This window comes from Dendronephthya gigantea, unplaced genomic scaffold (genome assembly GCF_004324835.1).
Source record: "Dendronephthya gigantea isolate DGI-Jeju-01 unplaced genomic scaffold, DenGig_1.0 000093F, whole genome shotgun sequence".
In the NCBI taxonomy this organism is placed as follows: Eukaryota; Metazoa; Cnidaria; class Anthozoa; order Malacalcyonacea; family Nephtheidae; genus Dendronephthya; species Dendronephthya gigantea.
In genome coordinates this window covers 152165-168224 of record NW_021163103.1, presented here as the reverse complement: position 1 = coordinate 168224, position 16060 = coordinate 152165, and the positions used below count along the sequence as shown (strand labels likewise).

Below are 16060 nucleotides of genomic sequence, written 5' to 3'. Positions count from 1 at the left end.
TATTTTTCCTTTACCCCAACACAGAAAGTTCATAGCTTTCATAGCAGTGATGCCCTCATAAGAGACAATGTAACCTTAGATTTAATGATAAATCAAGTGGAAATGACATGTTTGTTACAGCGATGAAATTGAAATTGTAACACTCCATAATCAGAATATGCATATTGTTATAAATTCTAAGTCTTAGATCATGATTATATTCAGACATTACTTATGAAATGTTAAAGACACAAAACAATTCCCTCCTTGGTATTTTTCATTACTCCACCAAGGAACAACAAACCTAAGTCATAATTAAAATGCACCAATGAAATATCAATACTCTTTTCAATTTTGAGAGCCTGATTTAAAAGGTATTTGGATGATTCAAGATCATAAAGATACATGTTTTCCCCAGAGAAACCAATTACTTTCCGCCCTGGGAATCGCAGTGAAACCTTGCCAATATTCTTCAGAGTTGTTTCTTCTTTACCGCTTCCAAGGTTGAACAACTTAACATCCATTCCACAGTGGACAAACAATTTAGACTGAATAGAACATTGTAAAGAAGTAACATTGCCCAAATCAGGAATCACACTGATCACACTCCATTTCTGAACATTCCAAATCCGAATTCCCTCACCTGGAGCATACGAGAAGAGATGGTGCTGAAATTCCACATGAGATATTGGAAATTCATGACCATTCAGCTCCTTGACACAGCCAAGTGTTGCCAAATCCCAACATTTAATAACCCTATCAGAACCTGCTGAAAATAACATACTTTTGCTTGCAGCCAGGCTTCGAACAGCACCATTATGTTCCCCTACTTTTTGAATTAAACTCAAACTAAATCCTTCCCAGGCCAAGATTGACCTATCATATGATCCTGAAAATACTCTCTTGCCAACTGCAACTAATGCTAATACAACAGCAGAATGACCAGATAACATATTAACCTCACTGGAATCTAAATTAATTACTTCAATGGAATTTGCATTGTCAGTCTGATCATTTGGACTGGTGCAAGAAATGAACAAATTCTTTCCACACACTGCCATTGCCACAGGTGTGCCCATATCTGGACTATCTTTGGTTAACTCTTGGCAATCTCGCAAAGGCAACAACCCAAATACTGGCTGCAAAATCGTATTAGAACATTGTACACTAGGCCATTTGGTGTCATCAAACTCTGGATCATTTTGTTTCACATACTCCCAAACGTTGCGATTGATTTCTGATAACCCTTTCAGTAGATCCAGCTTCTTTGAGGATCCTATTGCCCCTAAACGACTACCAACTCCTTTCTTTGAGTATGTATTGCAAACATCTACAACTTCTGGTAGGCCATTCAATCTGGACACATACTTCAAACAAAGCGAGATGGCTGTATCAATTTTATCTTCAAATTCATGCATAGCTGATGCTATCAATATTTTTGTGGCTAGTAATTTATCGCTCGTTTCTGCCACAACACCAAAGGCCATTTGCGCGGCATCACGAGCTTTTGTGAATTCTTTTTTGGCCTCCACGGGATCTTTAAGAAACAATTCATAACCATTTTCCATAAACGAGACAGCAGCAACCAATTCTTTTCTTCTTAAAGAGTTCAACTCCTCATGTAGTCTTTGAAATTTATCCAAGAGCAGTTTTCGCAGGGCTTCATCTGAGGGAACTCCTGTATTTAGACGCTTTATAAGTTTATTGGAAAGTAAACTCCAAGCTAACTGCAAAGACACGCGGACTACAACAAGTTCAGCCATATCTCCGATATACTTATCACTGAAGAATAAATAAAATTTATTTATACTGTATAAATAAAATGGTACTTCCCTCGTTCTATTTTGCAATGTTTGTCATAAATCGTGAGCAGATTTGCTGCCTATTTGCCATGGTAGTTACCACTGACCAATGATCAAGGTTGCGTTTTTTATGGCCCTGTGAGATCCATATTATATATAGCTCAGTGGTAAATCCACAGATCCCAATGACAGATCCATGTCACTGGATTAACTGTAAAACGCATGCTGTAAATTGTAAAACGGTAAATGACATAAATCCCTTATCCCTCAGTAGGACAGGTGGAAAGCTACAAAACTTTAATGCAAGATATCAGAAATAAATGTCCAAATTGAATTCAATTCCGTCTAATTCCTGCTGATTAAGACTGGAAAACTACAAAAGACGGACTAAAATACTGTTCCCTACCCTACCCCCGTACGCTAAAGAAGTTAAACAGCTCCAAGCAACAAACAATGCTTCAAAAAGAATTCGAATTTATGTATATTTTTTTATAATTCTTTCATCTGCAAGAAATGAAGGATTAAACAATAGTTTGCATACATGATAAATACGTAGAAATTGGCTACGTGTTACGGTTTGGAAGTCAGCCCTTCCAGCTTCGGGCAGTTAATGTTGTTGGATGTAAAAATTAATAATTTGCAAAGCTGAAGAGACAGTCCTGAGAGACCCTGGTACATTCCATTTCCAGAACATCGTTGTCTTTTATACTATATACGATGGGATAATACAGTAGCATAGACCTTAAAGATGTCTGCAACAAGAAAATGGATTGTCCTTGTTATATTTTTATTTGAATTTACTACCTCACCAATTCTGGCTCAAAAAGTATTTAAGCCATCTTCTACTCAAGTGAAAGTGAAACAAACTATAAGTCTGAACCAACCAGGAGTAGCTTCAACCTTCAAAAGAATTGAGGAAAATGCTCCAACTCTCATAAAATTATTTCATGCAATTTGTGAGGTATTGTTCGCTGGATTATGGATTCTGGACACAATTCTAAATGGGGTTCTGTGGGTTATGAATGAAACAGTCAGCTCATGTGCTGAACTATGTGTCCGCATTTTTGGTATACTCTTCAATGTTGTGAAACTGCTAGAAGCATTAGGTTTTGGGGTGAAATTCTTGCTTGAGTTAAACTATGCAGTGTTATCATATATATTTGATATATTTGGATGCATAAGGGATCATTTCAAAGATGGTCTCATCTTGGTTAGAATCACGATAGCAAACCAAACTGAGAATGTGTATGATTCAAGCACTATGGCATTAGAAGGTATACAGTTCCTGTTGGTATCTGCATGCAATAAGACTTTGGTTAACATTCGGCATGTCTCCTCAGTTGTAACAACATGTCTCAATAACACACTACCATTTGGTCTATCAGCTTTGGATTCAAGTTTGGCTGTATCAATGGTTCTTGCAGGGTTGGAATTCTTTTATGAATCTCTTAAATTGACTGGAGAGCTTCTCAGGGATGGACATTTGTTTATTTTGAACTGCATTTGTAGCACCTTTGGAACAATTGGTGCATGCATTTTTACTTGTATATGTTTTATACGAGACACTGTTACCCTTGTTTCAACACAGATTATCCATGCTGTGATCTGGCCTGTCTATTTCCTGGCTCATATAGTATCAAATATCTCATTTATGTTGTACTATTCTTTGGAAGCATTTGTGAATTGTCTTGGTGATCTGGATACAAGGATTCGAAAGATAGTGCATTCAACATTTAAGACAATTGGATTTGGTACATCTAACTTTGTTTACACTATTACTGGATGGTTATCAAGTATTATTTACAGTATTAGTGGATATTTATCTGATATTGTTTATAGCATCATAGGTGCTATATCAACTCTTGTTTCAGGCATTGTTGGTATATATGAATACATCCCAGGTGGAGTTTTTGGATGCATCACATTCATCTCCCTTTCAATAATAATTTACTTATGGCATGAAGAAATAGCATCTCTCTTAGTTTCATCCTGGATAAGTTTAAGAAGAATGAATGAAAACCACCATATTGACAATGATCAGCTGTTTCATAATGAACAACTATTTGAAGCTCAAGAAAGGGAATTTCCAAACACCCAAGGACCATCTTCAGATAAACACATACCACAAAACCAAACTAAGTTAAAATATGAACTAGAACTTGAAAAGGACAAACGATTGTGTGTGATATGTCAAGACAATTTTAAAAACATCTTACTAATGCCGTGTCGACATGTTTGCCTGTGTCGACAATGTTTACAACAGATAATAGAAGGCCATATTCAATTAGCACAATGTCCATTATGCAGAACATACATACAGTCAACTATGGAAGTATTTATATAGTGATTCTTTGTACAATACATCAATTGATATTTTACATTACACTTTGTATATAGCAGTTTTATACTTTGTACAGTAAATATTGCATTAATAAAAGTAAAATACAGTGCTGAAGCAATACATTTTCCTGTATTATATAATTTTACCTGGTAAATCATGGGTAGCAAGAAGTGATTTACACGACTGATGAGAATAATAAATTCACAGTTAATTTGATCATCTGAATATATTATAAATTACAATAAATATTTTTAAATAATGTTTTAGATGTATGCAATTATGTATAACGTATATAGAATAATTAGTATATCCCTTAAAAGCTGTTGGTTGATTGGTGATAAGGGACATTCATTAATTCAATTTTGGTTGTAAGTTTTTCAGTTTACCATTTCTTACACCTACAACCTATTTTCTGAATTGAATGCATATTTTTGTGATACAGACCAATTAGCATGGGAGACACATAAATACGAGTTACATATGCAGCAGTGTTATGAACCAGCAGTTTTCCATGACAAAATCATTGACAAACATGGTAAATGTTTAGTCGGATCAGAGTATGACGCAAACTGCAGTTTGACGTTGGTTTCGTGGTGGTGCCGCCCTGCGCCGATTTGCTACAAAACAGGATAAAAATTATGCATGATACACTTTATGTCGCTATTGTCGCATAGAATTGCCACTTAATTAAAACTAACCATTACTGGTCGAAAGGTCGAAACCCTTATTGATGTTTATTCCTATTTTATTTCATTTCCAATCTTACCTTCAATATAAACATCCCTAACAAAATGAACTCCAGTAAAAGAAATTCTAAATAAGACAACAAGAGTTGATATAGATTTAATCAAATAAAGATTTTGTGGCACTTCACTCGTGTAGGATAACTGTGCAACGTTAAAGGGGCTTCATTTTGAGTGGGAATGATACACATCTCTGGCAGGCATGTTATTGTTAGATTAATTTCTTATCACACGAGGAAAATGAACATAAAAAAATCCCAGCTAGAAAGAGGATAATTAAATTAATAGAATTGTATAATTTGACGGCGAAATTTTGTAAAATAAGGAAGATATGACCTTCCGAAAGTCTGGATTTCTACAATACTTGCAACCAATACTGAATTTTCTATATTTATTACTGATGTAGAGGTTACTGTTATTGGGCACACATGCACTAAAATAATGTAATTGAGTAAAATAAGCAGACACATACTTTTCTTTAACTGGTTTTATACTTGCTTCAAAAATACCATAAACTGGCCTATGATCCGAGATATTTATCGACGTACAGCAGTTATAGTACAGAGGTCGAATTCCGTTCTCTTCAGAACTTCGATACACAATACGATCCTGTTCAGTTAAGATAAGATCTGTTACACTAGCTGTGTTAAATATTTAGGTACCATGTTACATGCATGTTCGTAAGTTACTTGTGTTTGGACTAGCCTTATTACCAGTCACAATTACCTTAGAACGAAGGCCCGATTGAAGAGAAGCAGATTTTACTGCACTGGTATAGTTTCGTATAACCTAGTTACCAAGATTGAACCATGCAACAGCTTGCTACGATTGTAAACTAGCCTGTTCTCAGTTGACAGTCAGTCACTTACCGTCCATGAGGGTACCCGACTATTTGTGTAATGTCCCGGATCATCAGGGTTAATATCAAATTTATATGTTGGCGGAAAATTGATATTTGCTTCTTTGAAATGCTCGAAAACACCTTTATCTACATAAATGAGAAACAGGTTTAATATTTAGTAGCTACCAGTTACTAACCGATTTAAAAAACCTCGACGCCAGCGCTTCGTTCTTATAAGTTTCCATACCTTTTTTCATAAGCCTTGTCATTTGATCTTTTTCAATTAATTCCTGAAACGAATGCAACGACAATACGAATCATTCGAGCTGACACGATTTACGAAACAGAAATACCACGGTGGTATACCACCATTGATCCATTTAATTAACAAACAGAACGCAAGTTTAACTGCGATAGGAACTGGGAGTTCTAGTTCTGGGACCAGTTGTTCAAAAGACGGTTAGCGCTAAGTTAACCCAGCTTTAAACAACTGCATGGCTCCTGGTTGCCGCAAGTCTCTACCAACTGAGCTACGAGGTAAACGAGTTGGTTATACGCACAAATTCCAACTTGCAGAATTGGAAGAAGCAAAAGAATAGAGTCGTGTTATTGCAATCAATATCAAGTGAAAACCTGTATGAACAAGGAGTGACTGGTCAAACCTGATAATTTGGGTCTTCATCGTCCACACATTGTTCGAGGAATTTCTCAACAACACCATGTCGCTCCTCTACTCTGAAGTTAAAATCACCAAGCCAGAATACCTGATCAAACCTCGCTGTTACATCAGTTGCTACACAAGAATCAGGAACAAAAATAATTCAGAAAAATATATATGAATTCTTAGGCCGGTTTCTACTCAGGAAAACTATCTGTTGGACCGGATCAGAGAGAGAAGCTTATTTTGTGTTTAAATCAATTAGTTTTATAATAATATTCTTATAGTATTCTTATATTAGTTCTGTAAAAATAATATTTATTACTCTATAATAATAATATTTTTTCAATTAGTTTTAGTTGAAAAAAGAGAGAAACTTTTATGTCTGCTCTGGTAGGAAGCAGGAATGATAGTGGAACCCAGATTTTATGGAGTAATTATGGAATTACCTTGATTTGAAGGTTCTGGGTAGTTTAAAGGAAGTGATAAGGTTTTTCGTATCATACGATAATCACTAATACGCTCCTTCCATTTTTGTTCATGCGCTGAAAAATGACGGCCAAAAAATCATAAAAATAGGTACGCCACACGCAAGTCTTGAGTAACGGGAGATGCGTTATTCTACTAACCAGTAAAATGAGAGTTGATGAAGAGAAAGGAAGTTCCAAAAATTGACAATGAAAGGCCAATTGCTCCCTATAATGAATTATCATCTCAAATTTAAGTATAACTTTAAGGACATTAACTTTAAGGAAAAAAGAGAAAATTCTTATAAAAATATGGCACCTTTGTTTTAATCATGTGACCAGGTCTTGTTGCAACTGTTGCTTGTTCCACAGCTAAATACACAAAATATATGTAAAAATGTTGTCTGGTGTAAATAATGGTATTTAAACAGTTACTAGTATTAAAGCAAGCTACCTGAGCAAAACCAAACTAGTTCTCTACGTAAGTACAGGGCTAAATGAAGTACACCAAATGTACTGGAATAAATGAGGACATGTGTTGGTCCAAGAGTTTCTTGTAATTTTATCTCCCATTCTTTCCTAAAGATTTAGAATTGAAACCCAGTATAAGCAGGTCTCTGCAATAACACAGAACCATGGATCTCCAAGATTGCTAGCCATGCAATTTGCTAGGTTAACATTATTTGCAACATTACTTGGATTCACGTCAAGGTGGGAAGGAGGAAATCCTGCATACAGTGAACTGACCACCAATGCAAAAATTAATAACTTCGGGAGCCTGTTCCTTATTTGCCCTACCAGGCCATATACCTTTTAATTTTTTGATCATTTCACAGATCACATCTACCACCATTGAAACAGTTTTCAAAGCCTTAAATTTTTTACTGCTTCATTCCAAACAGGTTTCAACACCCAGGACCATCATTCGATCAGAAAGGGATAGTTATACAGTCCCAAAGAAATGTCCACGCAGGTTAGCAAGACAATATTTCTAATATAATTACCAAAATTTACTAATAAATAATAGAATATATTTCACCTCAATGGTGTGCTCTCCTGTGATCCTATAACATATAGATCTTGTGTGAACTGTGAACATTCTGGGAGTAAAAAGTCATCAACAAACACTGGAACTTGCTAAAGAAAATCATGGAGATAAATTTAATATATATCAAAAGAAACACAAAACAGGGTGAGGTTGGTACAATCAGCCCAAAACAAGTTACCTTCTCCCCATGCATGTTCCAGGTTCCAATAAAAACTATCAATTTTCTTTCAGGCAAATACTTATTTAATTCTTCCTTAACAAAGTTTGAGTTTCGATCCCTGGCCATTGCAACAGTAACTCGAGGAAGCAATGCAGCTTCATTTCCTAATCGTTCACGTCTAATGGCTTCAGTATCAGAGTGTCTGCCAGCTTGAGTGTCTGCCAGGGTGTCTTTGACAGAATTTAGAGAAAAAGTTCTACGACGACCACGGTAAGATGGCGGAGGGTTGCTAGGTGCTTTAGGATTCAAATTTGAATTGCTTGTTGAACTGGATTCATGATCACTATCACTGGAGTCATCACTACTGACACTTGTTAATGTATCCTCTGATCTATCATTACCATTATTAACATCAATATCATTTTCATGTGTTTCTTCATGTGGATCTATGTTCGTTGCATTGACTGCAGCAGCTGATTTATTTGATTGCAAGGTAGAAACTGGCTCAGAAAGATCCAATGGCTTTAATGGTCCTTTCAATCCTTTGCCCCTAGATTCATACTTATTTCTTTCCAATGACTGTTTTGCTTTAAAGTTGTCTGCTAGTTTTTGGTTGTCTTTAATAGGAGAGAGTGGCTTTTTATTTAAAATTGGTGGATTTAAATGTTTAAGGTTTTTATCTACGCCTATATTTGTATTATTTTCATGGTGTAAATCTCTGGATAAAGATGGTAGCTTTGATCCAGTAGTTCTGTTGTTTAATATACCCTCTGGAATAAACTTTTCATCGTCTGAGCTTTGAGAATTACTCTGGTTCACACCGACCACTCGATTCGATCGTCTCGCAAATCGCCTCTTGTTCTTAACCTTTTTTTGGCTATCATCTGAATTCCCGGCCTTTCCTGGCGGCGGGTGAGGTGTAAAATACGTCGTCTTTTCCAAGGATTCTGCATTGTTCTTCTCCGTATTCACTGTCGATTTTTCCAGCATTTTAGCGCCTAGCACCATAGGCATGCTACGAGCTGAATTTTTGTCCACAATCTCATCTGGCTCATTGCTTAGTGATTCCAAACTTTCGCCAAAAACCTGCGCGGTAAAAGTGCGTTTTCCCTTCTCGCTCATTTAAGAAACACTGTGATTTAGACATTTTAAAAGTTCTTTGCTTTTACAGAAATCCATTCAATAATGAAGACAATACACAGGTTAAAAACAGCTATTGTCACTCAATTACTTTGCCCAACGAGTCGCCATGTTTGTTTCCATAGAAATTATAAATAGCAACATTTTTATTTAAGGAGGCTCTGTTCCACAATAGTATCCAAGCCCCATTAAATATTAAATCACAGCCCATATCAACTATTATTGCTTGTATGGTTGTTTTATATTTTCTAAATTTATATTTTTATTGATGCCAGAGTTACTATCCCAGTGTGATGTTTCCGGTGATTCCAAGGCCGTCTACAACGCTAATGTTAGTAGTTCGCAATCAACTGACCAACCACCAGCAGTCAGTCCCACCAGTTTGTTACAAACTGTTGATGCTACAACGTAGCTCTAACATGAAGTTTATGGTGAGTAGACAAAGGCATGAGATCAATGCTACTACTGGGAGTACTAGAAAACAATTATGTCATATTGTTTCTTTGTTAGCCAAACAGATATGTTTTCCCAGGTGGTGTAAGTGAAATTACAGATTTCTCATCAGAATGGATGGATTTGATTGGTTCCAAAGAATTACAGCTGAGACCAACAATGACCAGTGCACCTTTTTATGAAACCTACAGTAAACAGCTGACCAAAGACAGTCTACCTGCACATGTTGGGTTTAGAATTTGTGCCATCAGAGAGACATTTGAAGAGTCTGGTGTTTTGTTGGTGAGGTCATTAAGAGATCAAGATGAAGGTGGAAGATCAGCTGGACTTGTAAGGAAGATGTTGAGTGATGATGAGATCAAAAGCTGGAGAGGAAAAATTCATTCAAATTCATCATTATTTATAGAATTATGCAGGTGTCATAATATACATGTTATTATAATGACTGGGTGATTGAACTAACTGACTGACCTGATGATGCACAAAAAAGCCCAAATGACAAACCAGATATTAAAAGTACATCAACTATATGTACTTTCATGATCTAAGCATATGCTAATCCAATTTTTGCTAATCAAACACATGGGAACTCGTAGCCAGGGTAGCTTACTCTATAACAAACTACAAAGCGAGAAACTGATTATTAGTGCTTACCCCTTTCAGGCATATCCAATGTGTTCCTGATATTTGGTCTCTCTACGAGTGGTCCAACTGGACCACACCTGCCGGCAATATTGCACGACGGTTCAACACAATGTTTTATTTGGCATTTCTTAACAATGAACCAGAAATGAGTCATGATGGGACAGAAGTTGTGTGCTCTACAGTAGGTTTGGTTTCAATAAATGTCAGATAATGCGCAGTAACCTATCCTCTTATTTATATCAAATTTTCATTTTTAGTGGGTAACTCCCTCAGATGCTGTAGACTATCGTTTGTCAAACATGCTTCAAATTGCACCACCGCAGTTTTATGAGATGTCAAGATTATGCAGGTAATATGCCACTCATAGAGTACGAGTTTTTTGGTGCTTGAAATATGGTCAGTCATCATTGTATAATTATACTCTGTGTTGGTAAATGTTTGAATTAACTCCTGTAATCCAGTGTAAATATGCTATTTCACAGTCAGTTCTCTTGGAACTTGTAAATATCTTACCTGGTAAAGTTAAAATCATTACTATTGCTAGGTTTTCAACAGTTGATGATTTGAAATCATTTGTCATGTCACTTGAAGGAGTGGATAACATTGAATCAGTTATAGTTGAAAGCAGTGATGGAGGAGACATTATTGTACATATTATTGATTGTGTTATGAATATGTATTCTTTAACTGTTCTAACTCAACATTCTTCATACATACATTATACAGTGATATTTGTTGTTTTTTAGTCTTTCCTTCCTGGAGATGACATGTATGAGAAAATGAAGTGGGACACATATAAACACTATGAAAACATAGTGAACAGCACACAAGCAAAAGATCTTAAACATGTGCTACCATTCATGAAAGTTCCACAAACCACCCATGAATTATTGGCAGAAACAAGAGGTGTGACAAACAGAATAGCATTCAATTTCGAGAAGTCACTGTATAAAGTCAACTGCACAGCCAAGTTAAAGTATAACATGCCAGCACCCTTGGCACCTTCTACAATGGCAAAATTATAGGCTGTTCATTCAAATTTTAATCATTTTGTTTCTCTGTTTTTTGAAAGTTAGCATTGTTAGTTCATGAGTTTTGTTGAAATAACTTTAAACTCAATTTCTGTTTTGTCCTGGACATACTCTTCATTTAACACATGGTGACGGCAGATCAAAGATTTATTACATCGTCTATACTCTATAATAGTCTATACTCTAATAAAGGATAATTCGAAAGCAATCCAATTGCAAATCAATCCAAGAACTTTTAACTATCGTTAGTGACAGGATAGATAAATCAGAATCGATCTGTACTCAAAGTGGAAACATTAAAAGCTAGTTTTATCAGTGAACTCTAATAAATAACTGGAACGACACCTCCTGCGTCCTCCCCATTGTCCTCATTGTTTAAATTGTGAGGCCAAAATTCGCAGGACTTTACATCAAGACACAGGCATCCTTTCAGTCATTAAATTATTACAGTTTACTCAGTTTCATACAACCAGTTCCTGATGAATTACGGAGTAAGTGATGTATACCCTCAACAATATTTTATCATTTCCTCCATCCACATGCTTGTCATTCATATTCTCAAATGCACAATTTCTTATGCGACCCTGCACAAAAACGAGTACATACATACATATCTCTCCAATTGATACATATAGTATCCAATTCTATCCTTCCGTTACCCTCCATAGTTTGACGGTTCCATCATCAGAAGCGGATGCCAGGATATTGCCTTTCGGGTGCCATGAAATACAGTTCACGTCTTGCTCGTGGGCCTTTTCCCGTTTAGCCACCAGGTTGAATATTGGTTGGTTATCATCTGTGATGTTTTCATCCTATAAACACAATCAATAAACAACTGATGCTACCATCACAATTATGACAATATTACTTCGCCTGAGTCATGCCCACATAATCATAGTGGTCAGTGAAGTTTTCTCAAAAAGAAACAATTGTTTTTCTTAGTTTTCTGGAGTTGACCATGATCAAATGCCCACTATAACGTGCAATTCGGGCTAGATTTTTCAAAACTTCTTTTACGATAATTTTTTCAGTTATTTTTACGGTGTGTCACATCAATTCATCATAATAGTCGTTCCGAAAAACGTCCATGCTTCGCGACCACCAGTAGATCTATGATCTAACTTAATTTCCAGTACCTTCTCGAAGATATGAATTGAATCATCTCCAGACGCGGTTGCGATCAAAGTTCTTGGACCGTGGGACCTAAAAAAGTTTAATTTGATTTTTAACACTTTGACCGCCAAAGACGAAGGTTTTCGTTTTTTGATCGATTATCACTTATCGATCTGTCTAGACCACTGACGGTGAAAGTGTTAACAAAATTTTCTATTTACTAATTTGAAAGAAGACCTGTCTGATGAAGCGCTTTCCTGACCTGTCTGAGATAGCCTGTTATCTGAGGCCCCATTATTTGATTTAAGTGATCGTAAACTAGAAGTGACTCCCTCTGAGTGTTACATACCAGTCAACGTCATAGATTGTCCTACGATGATATCCACTCAATGTACAAACACATTTCCACTTTGGATCGCTACCATTTGTTGCTATACCTATAGGGATAAGTGACCAGGCGCATTACAGGAAATAATTCATCCACTGCTAGTACAGAAGGAAAACTTTAAAAAACTGAAACACTACTGGGATAGTCAGTTTCAAACTGTTTCACATATTGCTTGTGCCCGGATGTTGAATAAGTATCACCCATTATTAAGCTAGCGTTGCCGCAGAAGAGGCTATACTACACACAAATTTTACTTATATTGAAAAGCTTTATACGTATATCCAGAAAGAATCACCTTTTACTGATCCTGTGTTACTATAGAAGAGGTAGCCTAAATTTAATTTTATATATCATATATCGGATAGATCTATCAATCCCATAATGTTTTTCCTAGAGCTCTTCAGAAAAGAAACAAGAGTAAGGAGAGGAGGCGAGATAATTCATGATTGTCTTAGTTCTCTGATTCACAAGTAAACCAAAGACGAATTTGCAAGAAAGTCTGCCTACCTTCCTGATTATTTGGCAGATATGATTTCCATATTTTGCAGGTTTTATCGTCACTGCAAGATACTAGAAAATCGCCAGTTTTATCGAAACAAATGGCCCAGACGGTGGACTGATGACCTTCTAACGTATCAAAACACACCCTGTGAAAAATGAGAGAATCTTGAACTGATTTTACCACATTTAAACAGCAGAAATTAAAACTAGCGTTGTTTAGTCACCACTTCAGGAACACGAACATTTGTTACATGATCAAACGTGTTGTGAATGGCCTTTCGGAACTACAATTGCGACTACAAATAACTTTCACGTGTAACAAAAGAATCTTAATTGTTATGGCTGTCATAGACTAGTAGACTTTTTAGACACAAAGCAAAGAAAAGAGAAACATAAGGCTAAGTTATGTTCACTCACCAATCGTCGTCGTCTTCTTTGTACATTTTGATTGTATCATCGTAACTACATGATGCTAACATCTAGAAAAATATGAACTTGTGTTTGTTAACTGTCCATAAAATGAATCATTCACAAGTGATAGTGAATTACATTGAGGAGTCCTATTTAGATGGATATTCACGTTTGGATTGTTGTAACAAAGATAGAAGAATATAACAAATCATCCTACATTCAAAATTGTTAAAAGATATAATATGTAGCACTAGTTTGCTGCGTAGGGTTATGTGTCTAGCTAGGATCGAGTGAATTACATGCAATGGCACAACCATAGCCAGATACGTTACTGGGATCAGTAACATATATAGCATAGTTATTGATTTGGTTTTTCGAAAAAAGATGTACTTTGACATCATGAAAATAATGTACACTTAGTACTGTAGTTAATAAAAAGTATTTTTTAGATTACTTTACTTTACCTCTTTATCAGGGTGCCACTGGACTCGTTTTACATCCTGTGTATGAGAATTTAAAACACTTGCACATTCATACTCTTCACCATCTTCTTGAACTAAATTTATTACATCAAAACTTAGTTAAATTACATTCTTTTAGTCACTCAGCCACTTTGAAGGAATGTTATGATATAGTTGCATACTTTCAGAACAGTTTCCAACTCTCAAAGAGTGTTATTATGTTAATATATAACAGATTATTTCCTTGGATGAAAAACAAAGTGAGGCTAACCTTCCCAGATCCAAACACTCTTATCTCTCCCACAAGTTGCTAACAGCTGCCCCGATGGACACCATGATACAGACTTGACTTCATTTTCATGCCCTTCAAGTGTTGCAATGCACTCAAACTCTGCCAAGATTGATTATTACTTGTTAAAGAATTTCTTTTCAGTCTCTCTAAGCTGAAATAACCAATTATTACCATGATTATCTTTTCTGCTCCAGATACAGGTTGTTGCATCAAAACTTGCAGAAGATATGTATTTTCCACATGGGGACCAACTCACTAATATCATCATATTTCAAGTATTAAACATCATTGAACATGTATATGCATTTAGAATAGCAGACTGCAGAATAAACAGCATTTGCATTCACCTGATCTTATGGTTCTTTCATGTGCATCAGCTAGAATGGTTTTACAGACCCACTTCTTATCTTCCTTACCCCATAACCTGATGCAATTGGTAACAAAGATAAGTCTTTTTAAAACTGAATGTGAAATTTACACTACTAATTGCTAATTTTCATTTCATACCTTACATTTCATATCCAATTTCATACCTTATTTTTCTGTCAACACTACAGCTTGCTAACAATGTTCCAGATGGGTTCCAAGCCACACACCATACAGTGCCGTCATGACCTAAAGACAAGGTGTTAAATTTTGACTACCAGAATTATAGTTGATAAAGTAATGAAATTCTGACTCTTACAGGGGGTAAAGCTACTTACCTAGGGCCAGTTCATATGAGAAGGTCCAGCCCGGTTTAGCCAAAGCTGGGCTTGTCTGGTTCCATATGAATGCAATTTTACAAATATAGTGAAATAATATGTGAAGCGAAATCCTAGCACTGCCGAGCTGGCCCGTCTCATATGAACAGGCCCTTAGTAACCCACATCAATGACATCTTATAAATTTGATTGGCTTTCTAGTGCTCAGACTGGCCTCAGATTTCAAGAAACAGACATTTCTAGAAGATGCAAGCCTTTGGGGTTTGGTTGTTTGCACCGCAATTAAAAACTGCTCTGTGGTCTACGTACGCAGCAGGCAGAATGAAACATAAATATACTTTATCAACCATCAACGATGAGCATTGATATCAGTATACTAATGTGTCTAAATAATAAGAAGTTAATATTTAAAAATATACAAGTTTAATATATATAAAAATTAATTAAAATAATATCATTCATAATTCTAATCTCCTTAATACACCATCTATAACCATCTTCAATTTATCTAAATTACCAATTTGACTGATATACAGATAATAAGCTGCAACCAAATAACTTCTTTGTATAATAATTAATTTCTATTTCTTCTTTAATAACTATCTAATATTTCGAACTTCAAAGTTCCAACCTTCTAAACTTGCAATATTTTCCAATACCCCATAAACCTTGGCCATGTTGCCTTTGCATTGTACACAAATTTTCCTTCGGTTTAGGGAAAATTACAGAGGAAAAATTTAGAAAGAAATTTGCTGAGTAGTCAGAAAGCAATACGCTGAATCATAGTGACAGAGTAGTTAGATAATCGGGATTTTAAAGAAATAAAAAGAATAGAAAATAGAAAGATAATAAGTAGTAACCATGCGAACCTACAAGGAAATA

General features: G+C 35.7%; 5 protein-coding genes across 6 annotated transcripts; 2 read left to right on the top strand and 3 right to left on the bottom strand.

Annotated features, from left to right (window-relative positions):
* Positions 1 to 58: 58 nt before the first annotated feature.
* Positions 59 to 1829, bottom strand: LOC114533658. Its single transcript, XM_028555242.1, has one exon. The coding sequence runs from the start codon at positions 1740 to 1742 to the stop codon at positions 222 to 224; it is 1521 nt and encodes a 506-aa protein (XP_028411043.1). The 5' UTR covers positions 1743 to 1829; the 3' UTR covers positions 59 to 221.
* Positions 1830 to 2074: 245 nt separating this feature from the next.
* LOC114533575 lies at positions 2075 to 4226 on the top strand. The gene has a single exon (XM_028555116.1). It carries the CDS (start codon positions 2530 to 2532, stop codon positions 4123 to 4125), a length of 1596 nt encoding a protein of 531 aa, XP_028410917.1. The 5' UTR covers positions 2075 to 2529; the 3' UTR covers positions 4126 to 4226.
* Positions 3994 to 9302, bottom strand: LOC114533574 (72 kDa inositol polyphosphate 5-phosphatase-like). Its single transcript, XM_028555115.1, has 12 exons — positions 8058 to 9302; positions 7871 to 7968; positions 7286 to 7410; positions 7151 to 7203; positions 6994 to 7060; positions 6814 to 6909; positions 6369 to 6499; positions 5954 to 5996; positions 5735 to 5853; positions 5338 to 5474; positions 4889 to 4935; positions 3994 to 4739 (listed from the first exon to the last, which is right to left on the bottom strand). The coding sequence occupies exons 1-12, from the start codon at positions 9159 to 9161 to the stop codon at positions 4675 to 4677; spliced, it is 2085 nt and encodes a 694-aa protein (XP_028410916.1). The 5' UTR covers positions 9162 to 9302; the 3' UTR covers positions 3994 to 4674.
* LOC114533576 (nucleoside diphosphate-linked moiety X motif 19-like) lies at positions 7328 to 11319 on the top strand. 2 transcript variants are annotated; one of them, XM_028555117.1, is made up of 9 exons: positions 7328 to 7542; positions 7734 to 7804; positions 7909 to 8023; positions 9455 to 9610; positions 9690 to 10048; positions 10296 to 10458; positions 10535 to 10626; positions 10822 to 10924; positions 11024 to 11319. In XM_028555117.1, exons 4-9 carry the CDS (start codon positions 9473 to 9475, stop codon positions 11300 to 11302), a joined length of 1134 nt encoding a protein of 377 aa, XP_028410918.1. In that variant the 5' UTR covers positions 7328 to 7542; positions 7734 to 7804; positions 7909 to 8023; positions 9455 to 9472; the 3' UTR covers positions 11303 to 11319. The 2 variants fall into 2 exon arrangements, with proteins under 2 accessions (XP_028410918.1, XP_028410920.1); XM_028555119.1 differs by lacking the exons at positions 7328 to 7542; positions 7734 to 7804; positions 7909 to 8023; positions 10822 to 10924 and having other exon boundaries at positions 9371 to 9610; positions 11024 to 11146.
* Positions 11320 to 11641: 322 nt separating this feature from the next.
* Positions 11642 to 15861, bottom strand: LOC114533577 (probable cytosolic iron-sulfur protein assembly protein CIAO1 homolog). Its single transcript, XM_028555120.1, has 11 exons — positions 15810 to 15861; positions 15008 to 15089; positions 14822 to 14898; positions 14646 to 14729; positions 14454 to 14573; positions 14186 to 14277; positions 13728 to 13789; positions 13317 to 13456; positions 12771 to 12858; positions 12445 to 12511; positions 11642 to 12120 (listed from the first exon to the last, which is right to left on the bottom strand). Exons 1-11 carry the CDS (start codon positions 15853 to 15855, stop codon positions 11953 to 11955), a joined length of 1026 nt encoding a protein of 341 aa, XP_028410921.1. The 5' UTR covers positions 15856 to 15861; the 3' UTR covers positions 11642 to 11952.
* Positions 15862 to 16060: the final 199 nt, after the last annotated feature.

Excerpts from the sequence above, each read along its gene's own strand:
- LOC114533574 (XM_028555115.1), bottom strand. The coding sequence starts at position 9,161 with ATGAGCGAGAAGGGAAAACGCACTTTTACCGCGCAGGTTTTTGGCGAA. Across the intron at positions 7,061-7,150 it reads GTCACATGATTAAAACAAAG|GGAGCAATTGGCCTTTCATT; the intron begins GTGCCATATTTT and ends AATTCATTATAG. Across the intron at positions 4,936-5,337 it reads ATAAAACCAGTTAAAGAAAA|AATTTCTTTTACTGGAGTTC; the intron begins GTATGTGTCTGC and ends TGTCTTATTTAG.
- LOC114533658 (XM_028555242.1), bottom strand. The coding sequence starts at position 1,742 with ATGGCTGAACTTGTTGTAGTCCGCGTGTCTTTGCAGTTAGCTTGGAGT.
- LOC114533577 (XM_028555120.1), bottom strand. The coding sequence starts at position 15,855 with ATGGCCAAGGTTTATGGGGTATTGGAAAATATTGCAAGTTTAGAAG. Across the intron at positions 14,574-14,645 it reads GAGCAGAAAAGATAATCATG|AGTTTGAGTGCATTGCAACA; the intron begins GTAATAATTGGT and ends CAATCTTGGCAG. Across the intron at positions 12,512-12,770 it reads ACAATCTATGACGTTGACTG|GTCCCACGGTCCAAGAACTT; the intron begins GTATGTAACACT and ends AAACTTTTTTAG.
- LOC114533576 (XM_028555117.1), top strand. The coding sequence starts at position 9,473 with ATGTTTCCGGTGATTCCAAGGCCGTCTACAACGCTAATGTTAGTAGTT. Across the intron at positions 10,049-10,295 it reads TTATTTATAGAATTATGCAG|GCATATCCAATGTGTTCCTG; the intron begins GTGTCATAATAT and ends TACCCCTTTCAG. Across the intron at positions 10,925-11,023 it reads GTGATGGAGGAGACATTATT|TCTTTCCTTCCTGGAGATGA; the intron begins GTACATATTATT and ends GTTGTTTTTTAG.
- LOC114533575 (XM_028555116.1), top strand. The coding sequence starts at position 2,530 with ATGTCTGCAACAAGAAAATGGATTGTCCTTGTTATATTTTTATTTGAA.